Consider the following 17,153-nt stretch of genomic DNA (forward strand, 5'->3'; position numbering starts at 1 on the left):
AAAAAAAGGAGAGAGAGAAAATAAGAAAGAAGGGGGAAACAGCTGCCCCCCCCCCCCAATCCGTAAGCCCAGCCCAGCACCGAGGCAACTTTGGATGTGTCTGCTCCTCCGCGCAGTCTGCGTTACATTCCTGCGGAGCGCCCGCTCAGGCCGGCTGTGTCATAGCCCGAAAAAACTTTAAGGAGAATTTCTGGTGGGTGATTTTCCCCCACCACCAGCCGCTTTTCCTCCCCCTGCTCCCCAGCCCCACCTCTCCCCCCCCCCCTTTTTTTTTTTTTTTTTTTTTTTTTTTTGGTGGAGCAAAGATTTCTCCCTTATTTTGCAGCCGCGGGCTGGAAGGAAAAAATTTTAAAAAAAGTGGGGGGGGAGATTGAGCGAGCTTCGCTTGGAGGAGCGGGGGGCCGAGCGAGAGGCTCCGCGCCGGCTCCGCACCGGCTCCGCACCGGCTCCGCGCCATGGCCGCTCTACCCGGCACGGTGCCGCGGATGATGCGCCCGGCGCCGGGGCAGAACTACCCGCGCACCGGCTTCCCCCTGGAAGGTACGTGGTGGTGATGGGGTTAGTGGGGGGGGGGGAACCTCCGAGAGCACTTCTTTAATTAAGTGCCTCTTAATTAAGCGCGGAGGGGGTGGGGGGAGCGGGCCGGGCTGCTCCAGGCGCGGACGGGGCCAGGTTGGAAGCGAAACTTTAAATCCTCCGCGGCTCCTCGCCGCCGCATCCAACTTCTCGCTGATGTTTCGCTGCCTCCCCGCGCAGCTGTAGCTGCTCTGATTCCGCACGCTAGCGCGTTCGCACCGGCTTTGGCTTTTTATCTTTATTTTTTAGGTAGTTATAATAAGCAGCTTGCTGACATTTTTTGGCAGGTTTGTGTTTAGGCTTGTTTATTATTATTGTTATTATTATTATTTTTCTCTCCGCCAAACGCCTAAATTTCCCCAGCTCCTAAAGACGAGGGGAAAAACTTATTGTTCCCAACTTTCCCGATGAAGCAACGGCAGCATCTGCTCTCCGCGGGGGCAGATGCGCGCCCCACGCAGCGAAGCCCCGCGGCCGGCGAGGGGAAGCGGGGCCGGGGGAGGCGGCGGCGGGGTGTCTCGCTGTGCCACCGGGGACTTCGGAGCTCCCGAAGGCCCCCGTGAAGCTGTCACCTCGCTAAGTGTCATGCCCACCTCGCAGCGCGGCGGCTTTAACTTCGCGACTCATCTGCTCTCCCCTTTGTGTGCGCCCGGCCCCGGCGTTGTTATTTCTGCGCAGAAAAGGAAAAAAAATCAAAAAAAAATCAAAATTAGAGTAGGATCCTTCTCCTCGCATTTATTAAACAGCAGAATTTCATACAGACCGTGATCAAGTGGCTAAACTCAAACCCGTGGAAAACCACGCAGGCTGCAAAACATACAAGCTAGGGGGATTTGCTGAAGTGCTTTTCTGTAGCAAATGAAGTAAAACAGACGGCAAGGGAAAGGATCAAAGGATTACAACAATATTTGCACAACATGACTGGGAATAATGAAAAGAGAGAGCGGCCGGTGATTTTAGTACCTCTTGAATGTAAAATTGGCCACTCGAGTGTTATCTGTCGATAATGATATATCCAGGGAGTGCTGGCCAAGTGACTTTGAATTAGTAGTGCATGATTCTTATTAAATTGCGAGGCAATTTCTGGAATCGACTTTTCTTTGTATAGAGAAAATCAACCCCTCGCCTTAGCTGTCCCTCACCCCCTCCAGCCTTTCTGCAAATTATGCAGCTGAGTTCTTCCCCCCGCTTCTTCTTTCTTTCTTTTTTTTTTCTTTTTAATTTTGAGTCTGTGAAATCGTATTAATCTGCAAGATCTACATTGCGAGATATTAAACAAATTGGGGATGCGAGCCGGGGATTAGAGAGCCGGTGGCCCCCGCTGCGGGGGGACCCTCCGCGCAGCGCGGAGCCGCGCCCGCGCCGCTCCGTCCCCGAGCCCAAAAGACCCTCGAGCCTCCCCAAAAAAGCCTTTCCTCCCCGCCAAAATTAAAAAAAAGGGGGGGGGACCCTCAAGGGTATTTAAAGAGGTTATTTCCGAAAGTTTGTTTGAAAATAAAAATCCACCTCGCCCGGAGCTAGTACTGGAGTGAGCTTGGAAACTTTTTTTTTCTGCTTCGCAATTGCAGTTTTGAATCTTGCCGTGTTTCAGACGGGATTTAAAACGTGGGTATGAAATGCCCGGGAGGAAGGAAGGAGGGAGAAGGAGGAAAAAAAGAAAAAAAAAGGGGGAACAAATATAGCAGCCCCCTCGGAAGAGAAGAGGGTAGCGGGGCAGTGGGGGTCCTGGGCTATTTTTATTTTTAGTATATCGAACGAAAAAAAAAAAAGTATTTCCCCGGCTGCGAGCGGCTCGGAGGGCACCGGGTGCGCGACTGGGCGCAGCTGCGTAAAGCAGAGATCGGGATAAAGGCGAGACGGGACAGGACGGCGGGGAACTAAGGTGCAAATTCTCGGGTTTTGCCCTCTCTCAACATTTTTTTTTTTTTTTTTTTTTCCCTCCCCGCTCCGGTTCGCAGTTTCCACTCCGCTGGGCCAGGGCAGAGTCAACCAGCTCGGCGGGGTGTTCATCAACGGGCGGCCGCTGCCCAACCACATCCGCCACAAAATCGTGGAGATGGCCCACCACGGCATCCGGCCCTGCGTGATCTCCCGGCAGCTGCGGGTCTCCCACGGCTGCGTCTCCAAAATCCTCTGCAGGTACCAGGAAACGGGCTCCATCCGCCCCGGAGCTATCGGCGGCAGCAAGCCCAGGGTGAGTGAGCAAGGGCCGCCCTCGCCCCGAGCAGGAGCCTCCCGGACCCCCTTCCCCCCCCCCCCCTTCCTCCTCGCAAACAGCGGGGCCCTCGCTTCGCCCCCTCGCCGAGCTTGCTGCAGCGGGGCTATTAAAATGCATTAGGTTTCTTTTTTTTCTTCTTCCTTTTTTTTGGGGGGGGTATGGAGGAAGGTTATGAAGTGAATATAGAGTGAAAGAGGTGGAACGGGCTTTAATAAAGCTGCAATTTGCAGACGCAAATGGGTAGAAAACGGTGCCGAGTTGAAGGCTATGAATAAATTAGAGCGATTTTCCATATGCAACAAGTGGCGCGCATTTAGGCATTTGCTTCGGTTCCCGGTGTGTCGGGAGGAGGCGAGCCAGCTGGAGTTGCAAGGAGGAATAAATCGGGCGTATATAACGCCCCGAAAGGCAGCCCCCCCCCCCCCCCGCTCTCCCTCCCCGGGGCTGGGGCTGCATCCAGCCCTGCCGCTTGCATTGCTTCCCCCTCTGCGATTTGAGTTTGGGGGTGGAGGGGGGAACAGGAGCGCTTTTATTTTCCTCCTCCCTGCCCCTGCAAATCCCATGCTGAGCCCCGAAATTAGCACCCAGGGCGAGAAGGATTGCATTGAACGGTGCCTTCGGGTTCTTCTTTAAATTAAAAGTGGGTTTTTTCCTGTCTCTCTCTGTTCCCCCCCTTCCCTTTCTCTGCACATGCACACGCGGGCAACGCGCTGGCCTCCCTTGATCACAAAAGCAGGTCGCAACTCCCGACGTGGAAAAGAAAATCGAGGAATATAAGCGCGAGAATCCCGGGATGTTTAGCTGGGAGATCCGAGACAGGCTCCTGAAGGACGGGCACTGCGACAGGAGCACGGTCCCCTCAGGTGAGAAGGCTGCTTGGCAAGAAATGCGCCCACACACCCACGCGTGGAGAAGCACGTAGGGAAAGGACCATCTGCAGCCGCCGCGGACTTGACACCCAACATGTTTCCAGGGGCTCCAAACACCCTCTGAGCCCTTGCTTGAAAGGGGGGGGGAAATAAAATAAAATACAAATAATAATGATAATAAAAGCACCCCAAGCAAAGCCGCAGCAGCAGCAAAGGAGCCCAAAGCAGGGAGGTGAGGAGAGTTTGGGCGCAGGCCGCGCAGCCCTGCGGACTGCTGGAAAAACAAACACACGAGCAAACCGACTTCCCCAACTTCTCGCAGCTCCCTCGAAAGCACTGGGGGAGGGGGGGAGGTGTCCTGCCTTGGCAGCACCCCAAAGATGGGCCGCGGAGGGGTCCCGGGTTGCCCCTCGCCCCGTGCGGCCTGTTTCTGGGTGGTGGGTGCCCCTGGGGCTGCGTGGAGGGGGATCACCCATCTCCTTGCACCCCAAAATGGCCACGCAGGGCCTGCTTAGGAGGTTATTTTTTTTTCTTTTTTTTCCCCCCGGTCCTGGCTCCTTCTGTTGGGGGCTTTGCTGGCTCTGCCTCCCCGCCCCCAACCCCACCGCGGGCCGCATCTCGCCCCAAGGCTCCATCGCCGCGAAGGCTCTCGGCTTTAGCGCCGGGGTGCAAGCCAAGGGATGGGGGATAACGGGGCGGGGGGGGACTTTCCCCTCTTCAGAAAAAAAAAAAGGCAGGGAATAGCGCCGGGTGCACGGTGGGGGGGGGGGGAGCGCAGCCCTGGACTGGGGTTTGGGGGCGACCACGGGAGCGCCCAGTTTCGGGGGTCTCTGGTCTCAACGGGGTGGGGGGAAGCGAGGTGGCTTCGGGCGGGTGCTGCTCCCCCCGACACACACTCACCCCCCCCACACACCCCAGGCAGCTTATACTTGCGTTTCTGCCTTTGACTGTCTGAGGTTTAGTGAGTTCGATTAGCCGTGTGCTACGAATCAAATTCGGGAAGAAAGAGGAAGAGGAGGATTGCGACAAGAAGGAGGAAGACGGGGAGAAGAAAGCCAAGCACAGCATAGACGGCATCTTGGGCGACAAAGGTAAAGTCGCCGCCGGGGCTGGGATGCTCCGGCGACTCGGTGGCGTTTCGCTTGCAGTCACTCGGGATCGGTGATTTATGAAGGAGTTGGGAAGAGCCGGGGGGGGGGGGGGGGAGCAGGAGCGAGCGGAGGTGGCTGGGGGATGACTCTCCCGTTCCTAAATGAATTTGTTAAACAGATCCCGGCCCTGCTCTCTAAGTGGTCCCCTGAAACTCGGCCTGACAGGTGACCGATTTGGCCAATCAATATCAATTAGCGAAGCCGGGATATCGCGCTGCGCTGCGGCTCCGAGAGCGGCGGCCGAGCTCCCTCCTCGGGGAAATAATAATAATAATAACAATAATGAGGAGGAAGAGGAGGATGAAGATAGGGTGCCGAATGGCGGGCGGCGGGGACGAGCCGAGGGGCCCCCACCGCGTCGCCCCGCACTTCTGCAGCTTCTTCTCCCCCGTCCCAGCCGCCCCCGCAATTCCGTTTGCGGGAAGCTGGGGGGATATTTAAAATGGGTGAGAAAATCTGGGGGGATGAGGGTGACTCTACCTGGGCGTTTGGGAGGGGAAGAGTCGCCTGCAGACTCCAACCTTTGCGTTTCTTTCCCGATTAAATCAACTTTTCGCAATGATCCCTCCTCTCTCCTCCCGCCCCTCTCCCCCCCAAAAAAGGAGGGGGAGAGGTGGTTTTTTTTTTTTTTTTTTAAGGGACCTATTTAAGATTTATTGATTAGGGTATTTGCAAGCACAGGGATGTTGTAAGCAACGGGATGGGATGGAGGGACTGCTGCGTCGGTTCAGGCAGAAAACTGTTATTTCCTTGTGTCGAAGAACTGGGCGCTTTTCTGGGCGGCAGGATAGCAATTTTAGAAGTCCCGAGCTTTAGGGTTTCCCTATTTTTCCATCGCAAAATTTACTGCAAAATGGCGATTGCTCAGGACTGTTGTTCTTGCACTGGGTTTGAACGATTGAGATTTTTGATTTTTGGTTCCTTCGGAGGGTTTGCGATAATACCGGTATCGGGCCAAGGAGTAGAACACAAATTATTATTATTATTATTATTTTAGATTGAAACAGTCACAAATCGCTGTGCAGGAAGGAAGGGGGGGAGAGAAATCACCGACAAAGTTTCTCACCAGCCGCAAAGTTTCCCCAATTCGGAACAATGCGAGCGACTCGCAATATTGAAGCGCGGTGAAATTTGGTTTTCGAGGGCAGGGTAAAATAGGGGCCGAGAAAAGTTTCTCCGTGTCACAATCAAACATTACTCTAAGTTTCAAATGAAGGTGCACAAAGGGGGTTTCTTTAAGGATCCGACCCCCCCCCTTTTTTTTTCCAACCTTGAAGATGAACTTCACTTACAAAGACCTTCAAGTCTATTGAAGCTTTATAAGCAAAAGATTCCTGACCACAAAAGCAAACAGTGGAAGAAAAAAAAAAAGAAAGAAAAAAAAAGAAAGAAAGAAAAAAAAAAGAAAGGGGAAAAAAAGGGGGGGAAACCCTAGGCTGCCTTAAAAATGGAGTAAAGGGATGGGGGAGGGAGGGCTTGTCTATTCTCATTCAAAATTCTGCAAGGAGGAGAAAAAGTTTGGACAAAAGGCCAAGGAAGGGAAGAAAGGGAGATAAATTATTCAAAACTCCCTGCTGTTAGATAGTTTTGTAATATTATAGGACCGTCTGTTGAAAAAAGGATAGCCGTTGGACGTTGCAAAATGTTTCTTGTGATTTGGAAATAGGCAATGCTCATTTGCAAATCGGGTCCATTGTGTCTGAGAACAGCACACCCCCCCCCCCCCCCCCCGCATCAGGTTGGGGGCTACTTTTATTTTTTGGGGGGGGCTGGGGAGAGATTTTATTTCCCAGTTTTATTTTATCTGAGGCTCGGCGCTTGAAAAAGAAAAATAACTGCAACAAAATGACTTTTTTTTTTTTTCTTTTTCCCCTGCGTCGTCTTCTCTCTTCACCCCTCCAAACCCAAAAAGGATGAAGTCGCCGGAGGCTTTTTATTCCTTAATAATATGCAGAAGCGCGTGTCAGTAAGGGAAACAAAACCCGGGCTATTTCTTCACGGGTAATATCACGGGCAAATAAAACGCGAGTCCCCATTTCTTTATGAAACCAGTCCGTTTTGAATCGAGTGCTAATTTGGGCAATTTCCTGAGGCCGGACCCCTCGGAGCGCACCCCAGCCGCCGCGCTCTCCCCAGCCCTTGAGAAAAATCGCTATTTATGGTGGGGTTTTTTTCCCCTCCTCTTTCCCGACTCTGCAGATAGGGGAAAAAAAAAAAAAAAAAAAAAAGTGTCTCGAAAGTCTTTGGCGGAGGGGGTAGAAGTAACAGCAAGCACAAATACTGGAGTCGGGCAAGTGTAATTCGTTGGGGAACGCGGGGGAGACCGGGCGGCAGCGGGAAGCCCGTTTGTCCCCCCGAATTTGATCTTGTGCAGCTAAAGTGCTCGCCACAATCTTGCAAGGATCTCATGTAATTTAACCCCTCAAAAAAAAGGGGGGGGGGAGAGAAAAAAAAGGAGAGAAAAAAAAAGCTATCGATGTATATTTTTACGTCTGGAGGAGTTTTAATAGCCCCCAATTAAGATAACTAATGACCACTCTTAAGTTGTAAAACACTTGCAGGCGGTGGGTGGGTGCGCGCAGTGCGTGTTCGGCCTCTCTGCGCTCTCTGGCTCGGGAATAGCGATGCTCCTTGGCGCTCTTGCCTCCCTCTCCCACTCCACTGGGACTGTTTTTCCTGGGAGAGCGGGCGGGGAGGGGGTCAATAAAATCAAAATACCAACGCATTCCCGACACTTGTTCTATTCGCTTGTTTAGCTCTGCCGCACCAGCTCTGCCTTTCACTACATGGGGGTGGGGGTGTGTATATGTATGTGTGTGTGTATATATATATATGCAATTTTATTACTATTGCGGATGGAGGGGGGCAGAGTGGCAAGGGAAGGAAAGGGGGAAACTTTGTTTTGGCCTTTTTTTTTTTTTTTTTTTTTTTTTTTTTTTTTTTTTTCCTCCTGACAAACGCCTTTGCTCCATTTGTGGGTTCTCCTTGCGGGGAGCCGGAGGAAGACAGCCCTAAATGCTCTCTCTTTTTAAGTGTTAAAGAAAGATTCCACCCTGCGCCTGTTTCTTTCTATCGTCTGCTTGGCATTTAATAATGTTAAGACTTATTAGAGCTGGTAATGAAAACTGTGGCTGTTGAATAGGGAGCTGTGTTGGAGAAGGGTGTAATAGCTCCAAGGCATGCTAAGAAATGTATTTATCCCCAATCAGTACTCACTCTCTGAGTTCCAAGCACAAACGTTAAGTTGAAGGGTTTTAAGGCAGATTAAATTGAGCCTTTATTTCTTTGCACTTTCATCTTTAAACGGCTCACTCCAGCTAGCCCTGGGCATATATTCATGAGGCTTCACTTTATTTTTTTTTTTTTATCCTTGTTAAGACCGAGTTATTATTATTTTTGTTGTTGTTATTTATTATGACTATTGGGGTTTATTAGGGAGGGTCACGCGTGGCGGGGGAGGGGGGAGGACACTCTGCTGCCTCTCGCACGGGGCAGGATGCGGCCAGATGCGGGGTGTCCGAGGCAGCGGCGGGGGGGGGGGGTATTTGGACCCCCTCCTCCCTAAAGCGGAGGGGGTTTGGGCCTTGAAAGGAAAGGGAGGATAAGTGCAGCTCGGCGCGTTCCCACGCGCGGCGCGGCCCCACGCGCTTCCCCCGCTCCCTTTCTCCGCGGCGCGTTCGGCTTAGCGCCTGAAGCGGGGTGAAAAACACCCGCCCCACGCGAAAAAGATTGCGCGGGGTGGCAAGGAGCTCGGGAAAACCGAGAATCCCAAAGGCCTAATAATAATAATTATTATTTATTATCATTATTTATTATCCTTCCTGGGGGCGGGGAGAGGGAAACGTGCCCAGGTGTGAACAGCAGCGAGGGCGTGTGACTGTTTGGCCACTTCCAAGTCGAGGTGGTAACAAATTAATTCGGTCGCCGTCATTGCTGCTCGTGGGGGGGTTTTGTTGTTTTGGGTGTTTTTTTTTTTTTTTCCCTGTTTTGGCTGCCCAAATTTAATTAGGCTTGGTGTGAGGGGGGAGCGAATGACCGAGGAGAAGGAAGGGGACCCCCCAACACCCCTTTTCTCCCCTCCGCTGCATTTTTTTTCCTTGCACACCTGGGAAGCGGCTTTGTCTCCCCGCATCGGAGCTGGGGAGGGGGAAACCTGGGCCGGGGTGGTGGTAGTGGGGGGAGATCGAGTGGATTTATCAGCAAACAATCTGCATTGATTTAAAACCAACAAGCGCTTTCTCTGTAAATGTGTGTTTAGAAGGGAAATGGGGGGGGGGTAGACACTTCATCAAATCAAGGGATTACGAAAGGTTGGCAATCTAATCAAACAGAGCCCAGGCGGGATTTGTGAGTGTGCGGAGCGGGATCAGCTCTAATAATGGGGGGCAGGAGAGAGATAGGGTAGTGTCAAGCAATTCCTTGGCTTTAGGCTCAGCTATTCTGTGCGTGTTGGAGGGAAAAGAGGAGAGCAAGCGAGCGGAGAGAAGGAGGGTAAAAGGAAAAAAAATAGAGAGGAAAAAACCTAGGGAGAGAGGAGGAAGGGGGGGCGGTATGTGAGCACACACGGAGCTTACATGTCACAAAAAAAGCTGAGACAAATGAGGTACAACAATAAACACAGATAACAATTACAAAGGCAAACAGTGGCTTTTGGGAACAAGTAGCTGCAGAACCTGGTCTACATAAACAAAGTAGGCAAATGTTTGCAAGATAAACTCCTTCCTAAATCAAGTGTGACGGGAAGGAGAGAAGAGAGGAGGAGAGATAAGGTTGGAGGGGGGAATAAACGAGTATAATCTAATACAAGACGTTTTAAAAAACAAACTTAAGACAAGGATGCGGGGAGAGAGGTGCAATTATACAGCGGGAAATGCAATAAAATAAGGGAGACGTTTATGATCCAGGGGGTTGTTTGTTTTCCTTTTTTTTTCCTCTCTCTTGCTCCCCCCCCCACACACACCTCCCCTCCCTTTTCGGCTGTGGGTGGGGAGAACAGGTTCAATTATAGCCCAGGAAAAAAAAATAAGGTGAATATTCCTATGGGGAGCGGCGGCTGGCAGGTGGGGTGCCCGGGGTTTAGCTTGCTCATGTAGCAGGAAGAGAAAGGAAATATAAAGCAGCCGGTTGTAGTCTATAGTTTGAAGCTGGACGGTAGATTACATTATACACTAGGAAGCAGGTATTTGCTGATTCGTAATTGAGTGTGGGAGATAGATTCCGTGATAGAGCAGAAGAGGAAGGAAACGGTAAGGTGTGTTTCTAAGCCGGCGTCTTGTTCGTAATTGGGGTAAGGGAGAGGGAAAGCACAGATTGAATTAATCGGCAGGAAGACTGCAAGGCAAATACGTGGGATCCAGGTGTGGGTGCGTGTGGGGGGGGTCCTTTCTGGGTGACCCCCCCCCCCAAAAAAAAAACATGCTCTGAAACCCCAAATGATTTTAAGAACTAGTTTAGGGCTAGGTTGGGCTTTATTCTATACTGTGCGTGTATATATATATATATATATATATATATATATGGATCTCTAAATGGGAATTGTATATAAGAGAGGGAGAGAGACGTGTGTGCAGTGTGGTTAAAGGAATTAGATATTTACCAGTTTGAAATAAGCCTGGTTATAAAAAAAGGGAGAGACACTGAAAAGATGAGACGGGAGAACACTTCAAACGAATTCATCATCTGGAGTGGTGAAGGGGAGATTTAGAGACAGTATTGGGAAGTTATTTAGATATTAATAACATATTTTCCTGAGGCGTCAGGAGTGCCTCCATACGCACTTTTTTCTCGCAGCTATTTGGCTGGGTGAAATATGGGAGACCCAAATGTTGGGAAGAGATAACACAATCAGCCTAGCCCTGGTCCTGTGACTGCATCATAGCATTAAACCCGGATTAACCTCCCCTTTCTCCCCCTCCCCCTCTCCCCGGCCCCCCCTCACCCTCCTTCCCCCCCCCCCCGAAAAGCTTTCCAAATTTTTCAGTGGAATTTACATGGGAGGATTTTAAAGCATATATAACACTAGCCTTAAAGCTGTAAGGTACTTACTCGAGCATTAGGGTAAGGCGTGGGGTGGGGGGGGGAGATATCTTTCTGAAAATTACGTTTGCTACAAAAGAAATAAGCAAATAAGGGACCTTCTTAAGACCTGAGCTTAGGAGATGATATACACATAGAGAGAGACTGTTTTTCTTTACTACTACTACCCCAAAAAGCCCATTTCCAGCAGGAGTCCCATCACTCTTTCCCCCCCCACCACAACCCCCCCCCCCCCCGAAAATGCCTTTTCCTTGCTCATTCGAGTTGCGCTTCGGGGTGCGGAGATGCTTCGGGGCTGCCAGGCCGGCGAAGGGATGAGGATGAGGATGAGGATGGGGAAACTGCCTTCCTCGCTTCCCAGCGGCTCCTCCCTGCTTCCCCCCTGCGAGGTGCTTTATACATACATACATATATATCTATACAGATAGATAGATATTTACACACACACACACACACACACACACACACACACATATATATATATATATATATATATATGCAGGTACCTCCGTGGAGAAACCAGCCGGCCCAGGTGGCCGAGGAACTGGGGGGTTATTGTGTAGCCGGAAAAAAAAAATGAAACAAAATAAAAGACAGGAGCAGGGAAAGGGAGGCACAGGTGCGGCATCGCCGCCCCCCAAGCCCGGCTGCGAGGTGCTCGGGGACGGCACCGGCTCCGGAGGGCTCGTTTCTGCGCTGCGCTTTGCACGCTCTTGCCACAAAAGAAATTAGATGTCAGCTAATGCCCGGTTATAAAGACATTTGTCATCCGGAGTTGGGGGAAAGTGGCGAAGAGATGAGGAGATGCCGGGGGAGGCGGGGGGTTTAGGGGGGAGGAAAAGCCTAGCCTTAGAGCCGTGGGAAACGGAAGATGAAGGTGCGATTAATAAAAACGCGATTGCGAGATCGGGGACGGAGCCGTGAGCCTCGGAGGTGTCAAAACCGGGAGCGCGGGTCGCGCCTCGATGGAGGGACCGAAACGGGGCAAGGGAGGGAGAGAGGGGGGAAAAAAAAGAGGGAGGAAAAATGAGAGGGAGAGAGAAAGAAAAAGTAGGTGAGGAAAAGTAGAGGCAGCTTGAGGAAATTGAGAAGCTTATAGTCTTTGATCCTTGGATGCTTTTCCTTATCAGAAACATTTGTGGTGACACCGGTACAAAGGAAGTTCATCATATTACAGACTGCTAGGGCTGCTTGCAGGAATCACTGTCTATTAATTAGCAGGCGCTCTGTCTTGTGGGACACGCTAGATCTGAGGCTACATATTACTTGCTTGGATGGCTCCGGGTCCTGTGATGCCTCGCTGCGAAGGGCCGTTTCTGTCGATGGGCTCGGCAGGGAGAGCCGGGGACGCGGGGGGTGCGTGGCGGGGAGCCTCCGTCTGTGCTCGTTCGCGGAATGTATCTGTATCTACCTAATCTCTACACCTACGCGGGGAGCGAGAGGGGACGGGGGCTGCTCGTTCGTGTAAACGGGCGGCTGGGGAAACAGCTCAGCTCACGCGGGGAGCGGGCAGCTTTGGGGCTCCTGTTTGTTTATTTATTTATTTTATTTATTTATTATTTTTGGAGGGCGCGGAGGCTTTTAACCAAGGGGGGGCGAGGAAAAGCGCTTGTTTGGAAGAAAATGCAACAGCAGCCCCTCCTCGGCCAAACCTGCCCGCCCGTAGCTTTTGCCCCGCGTTGAGTGTGGCGGCGGAGGGGGCGCAGTCGGCCGAGGGTCCCCCCCCCCCCTCCCATCCAGGCGGCTCCCTTTGCACCTCCACCTGCCCGGGAAACGGCAATAAATAAATAATAAATACATCGAAACCCCCCCCCCGGGATTTGCAGGGAGAATGGGCAAAAGCCCCCCCCCCCGTTTTTTAGGGGGGGTATCCTCCCTCAAAGTCTTTTTCTACGCGCTGCCCCCTGCCCGTCGCCTGTCCCCTGCGGGCCGGCCTCCCTCCTCCTTGGTTTTCACTCTTTTTGGGGGGTTTTGGCGTTGCTAAAATTGGAAGGAAGCACTTTGCCTGACCCTGGCGAACGGGGCCGAGGGCAGCTCGCCGGCTCCGCCGGCGGCTCTGGGTGCCGTGGCGGCGGGAGGAAGACGCTCGGCAGCCTTCGGCCTCCGCAGCCGCCTTTGTCCGCAGCCCCCGGAGCCGCACATCAAAGCGACCTGGTGGCTCCTGCCGCAGAGGGCAGGGGCCGAAAGGGGCTCAGGAAGCTGCGTCCGAGCTGACCGCGGTTTGGTCCGATCCCTCCCTTTTATTCGCGTTATAGGGGCGAATTGATTTGCATGTTTATTGGGAATTAAAGGAGGGAAAGGAAAGTTGACTCAACAGGATTTCGCCATAAGAAGCTGCTTTGGAGCAACTTCCCTGCAAGCGGAGGGAAAAAGGCTGGGGTGGTTTTCGCTTTTCCTAAAGTTAGAAGGAAGCTTCCTTAAATCTGTGAAACTTCCCGCTGTTAAACATCTTTCTAGATTTTTGGGGGGGTTATTTGTTTGTTTTTTTAAGGAGTTTGGCCATTCCATCTGGAGGCTGGTGCTGTCCATTAACGATGCAGCGGTTGCATTATTATTTATTTATTTATTTTAACGTAGAAGCCTCTTTAAAAAGAGAGGGCGAATGTGCAAAGGACAGTTAGATGTCAAGGGATATGCAGGGGACACTCGTGTTTAAATTCGGCAGGTTGCTTCCCATATATTTGATTGCTAGGAAAAAAAAAGAAAAAGAAAGAAAGAAACATTGACATGAATAGGGATGGGGGGAGGGATTAATAGCACCCAACCTTTGTATATTGTAAATTATCCAAAAGAGGGCAGATAGTCGGAGCTGCTGGTGAATTTAAGGAATATATATATACGTATATATATACATATATATATATAAATGTAAACATGCATGCGGTTAGTGAAACGCTGGCATTTTCTAGAGGGATTCATTATTTCTGTGGAGTAACTTAATTCTTTTAAATTATTTCCAGTACTCTCCTCACTTCTCGAAAAGATGACTGTTTGATGCTAAATAGCAGCAAATTGAGCTATTTGAAGCTTTTTTTGTCTTTTTTTTTTTTTTTTTTTTTTGAGAGAGAGAGAATATGAACATTTGGTTTGTACCTTGTTGCTCTGTTTCTTTATCCCAGAGTTTTCTTCTTAATCTCCTTCCAACCACAAACTCTCCCTTGTGTGTGCGGCTGAATATGCTCGCAGCGGGTAAGCTGCAATTTCCATTCCTGAAACTCCAGCAAAAGGAGCAGAAAAGTTTGGGGTTTAAACAAATGTTTTTCTTTAAGGAAAAAAACAAACAAACAAACAAACAAAACAACCCAGTTCTTGCTACCTTCTATTCACTAGAAGGGAAAATATACAAAGAGGTGCAGACTAAGACGCATCTAAAGAACGAGGGGATCCCAAATGGTTAAATCCGAGTGATGTTTGGGTGAAAATTATATATATATTGTCAAAATCTCCATGCTTCTCAAGGGAAAATGCGCAAAGGTTAATAGTGCAGAGATGAACAATCTTCCCCATTTATGCTTGGCAACAGAGTCGCAACAAATCTCTGTCAAGGAGAAAATAGGGTGGTTGTTATGATCAATTGCTAAAGAATAAAATAACTTCAGCGAAGAACAAAAATCTGGTTAGGTTTAGAATTCAGTTGCAAAGAGTCAAGTGTCCCCCGCGGAGAAAAAAATATCCCAGTCAAAACCGATCCGACAGCTAATCGCGCAGGAGGGAAACCTAAATATTGTAATTCCCCCCCCCCCCCCCCCCCGGCAAGGCACTCGAATAGGCAGGGCAGGGGCGATCGTATAGACACCCTTGCGCCAAAACCGGGGCCGAAACCCCAGTGCTATTGCTCTTTTCCCTGCTGCTGTGACTTCGTGACTTTTCTCTCCGATTTTAAACTTTATCCTGGCTGAATCTGATCTTTTTAACTCTTTCCCCCTCCTTCTCCTCCTCCTCTCTCTCTCCCCCCCCCTCCTTTTATGATGGTATTTTTTCTCACTCTGTTTTCTCCCCTTAACCTCCTCTTCTTTTTGTCCTCCTTTCATTCGAAGCGAGGCTTTACAGCTTGCTACACTTTCTAAGTGCATCAATAGCCACTTTAGAAATACAAACAACTTTAAAGATAAAATAACCAAACCAGAATGGGACTTTCAATGGGGGAATAGTTGTTGTCCTTTACCATGGAGTGTGCAGCCGCCTCTGCCTAATCCAGCTTTCATTTTCACCGACAAATGCCAAGAATCTATATCTGTCTCCCAACCCCTCGGGAGCTTGATTGCACCACAAAAGACTGCCATTATCCGCAGGAGAAAACAGGGAGGGGACACGGGGGCTCGGGCCTCTGAGGATGAGGGCATCTCCAAACTATTGACTTAGGGGATGAAGTCAAGAGCAAACACGCTGAGATCTGAAGGGAGCGAGGGGTGGGGGGAGTGGGGGGGAGGAAGGCGGGGGAAGAAGCGGAGGCAAAAGTAACGGTAGAAAAGTCCTTGAAATTAAGGCGGAAAGGGAAGGAGAGAGGTGAGGAGGTGTGTTGAGGAGGAGGAAGGACGAATCCTCCGGTGGAAAGTTTGCTCCCGACTCCGGGCTGGAAAGAGCAGGTTGGCCTGGGAAACCTCCTTCCTGCCCCTCGCTCCGCCAGCCCCGTGGTGGTTTTTTTTTGCCTTTATTTGCATCCCCTCGTGCATCTTTCTTTGTGATTAGGAGATTATTATTGTTATTGTTATTGGATATGCAACCCCGAGCCTCCTCCGGCTCTCTGGCCCCCTCCCCGCCGCCGGGTGCTCGGGCCGGGGGGCTGCCCGGAGCCGGGTTTGTCTTTGGGGAAGGGCTGTGAATTAGGGGCTGTCGGAGCCGGGCAGCGATCCGCGAAGCCCCCGCGGCTCCGTGAGCCGTTTCGCTGCGCGCTGAGCGGCCGCGGTTTGTAGGGCTGCCCGACGACCGTGTCGGGATTTGCGGTGCTCGCTCACGCCAGCCCGTAGCGGACAAAAGTTATTTCAGCCGTATCTGTAATTTATCTGGGTCACCTAGGGAGAAATCCTCCGGGTACCGACAGTCCTAGGAGCAGCAGCTCCAAAGGAGTCCCACAGCCCTTAATTACTCTTTAATCAACCTAACACCGTGGTGTCTTTAAAGAGCTCCCTTTGGTGCAAATGCTGCATTTAAGCATCTGCTTTCTGACCGAGCCTGGGGAACAACAATAAAAAAAAAATGTTCCAGCTTAAGAGGTTTAAAGGTGTGGAGTGCGTATTTCGGGCTAGGCCCTGCAAGTGCCCCTTTCGCTATAACCACAAGAGTATTAAACAAAAGAGGAGGATGGTGGTGGAGGTCAAAATTAGCTGAAAGATCTGATTTAAACTAATAATTAAAAAAAAAAAAAAAAAAGGAAGGAAGAAAGGAAAGGTCAAAAAAAAAAAAAAAAAAAAAAAAGAGAGAGAAGCCTAAATTTATCTTGACTCGTCCTTGCTGCGCCTATGGGTCTCTCCTGATGTCTGCTAGAGAAGCCCCGCGCCTGCTAGGTGGGTTTTGAACGCCCCAAGGAGGGGAGCGGCAAGCTGCGCCGGGAGCTGCGGGCTCGGCGGGCGCATCGCAGGTTTGCCCGGGCTTTTTTTGCATTATCCTCCCCCTTCGGATTAAAGCTCGGCCAGATTTTTATTATTATTATTATTTTCTCCTTCACATTGGCTAGAATTAGGCGAGGAGCGTGTTGTCCGCAGCGGGAGCCCAGCCTGGGCTACCTGCAGGGACGGCGCCCGGGGATCCTCGCGGAAATTTTCCGGTGCTCCGGTTTCGGAAAGACGCGTGGGATCTCCCCCATTTACAGGCCCACGGACAGTTCAGTATCTGACAGGGAAAGAGCAGCTGTGGTGAAAGGAAATAAGAGTTAAAAGAAGGAAAAATCCTCGTAATCTTGGGACGTATATAATCTACGTTTCGCTGAATCCCAAAAGGCAGTGGGTTCGTCTCTCTGATTTATTTTTATGCTAGCCTAGTTTGCATCCCAAAGAAGTAAACTGCTATTTTTAACCACCGGTTTAAAGCTTAATTAAAAGCCCCTAAACTGATTGTTTTGAAAATTGATTTAGAGGAATCGCCCCAGGGCTGAGACACTATCTAAGCCAAGCTGCAGTCCCAGAGCTCGCAGTGGTGTCTGAATCGTTAACCCCGAAGAGCCAGTAGTCTCCGGGTATGGATGACACATGGGCCAGCCGGGTCCTTGCACCCTCTGTAAAGAAAAGTCCTTTGTTAGCCCGGCCTACTGGCTGCCTTGGGTGGATCTCCGCCGGTTTCCTGCACTTACGAGTCTTAATTGAATTA

At 50.7% G+C, this 17,153-nt stretch overlaps 1 protein-coding gene across 3 annotated transcripts in view; it reads left to right on the plus strand.

Annotated features, from left to right (window-relative positions):
• Positions 1-455: 455 nt before the first annotated feature.
• PAX7 (paired box 7) overlaps positions 456-17,153 on the plus strand; it is a 105,198-nt gene continuing 88,500 nt past the window's right edge. For 2 of the 3 annotated variants that reach the window (XM_062593247.1, XM_062593249.1), the window contains exons 1-4: positions 456-540; positions 2,535-2,770; positions 3,528-3,657; positions 4,626-4,754. In XM_062593247.1, the coding sequence (XP_062449231.1) occupies positions 456-540; positions 2,535-2,770; positions 3,528-3,657; positions 4,626-4,754 (580 nt within the window). Of the gene's footprint in view, positions 541-2,534; positions 2,771-3,527; positions 3,658-4,619; positions 4,755-17,153 lie in introns of all 3 variants that reach the window. The other variant, XM_062593248.1, reaches the window with a different exon arrangement.

This window comes from Rhea pennata, chromosome 22 (genome assembly GCF_028389875.1).
Source record: "Rhea pennata isolate bPtePen1 chromosome 22, bPtePen1.pri, whole genome shotgun sequence".
NCBI classification, from domain to species: Eukaryota; Metazoa; Chordata; class Aves; order Rheiformes; family Rheidae; genus Rhea; species Rhea pennata.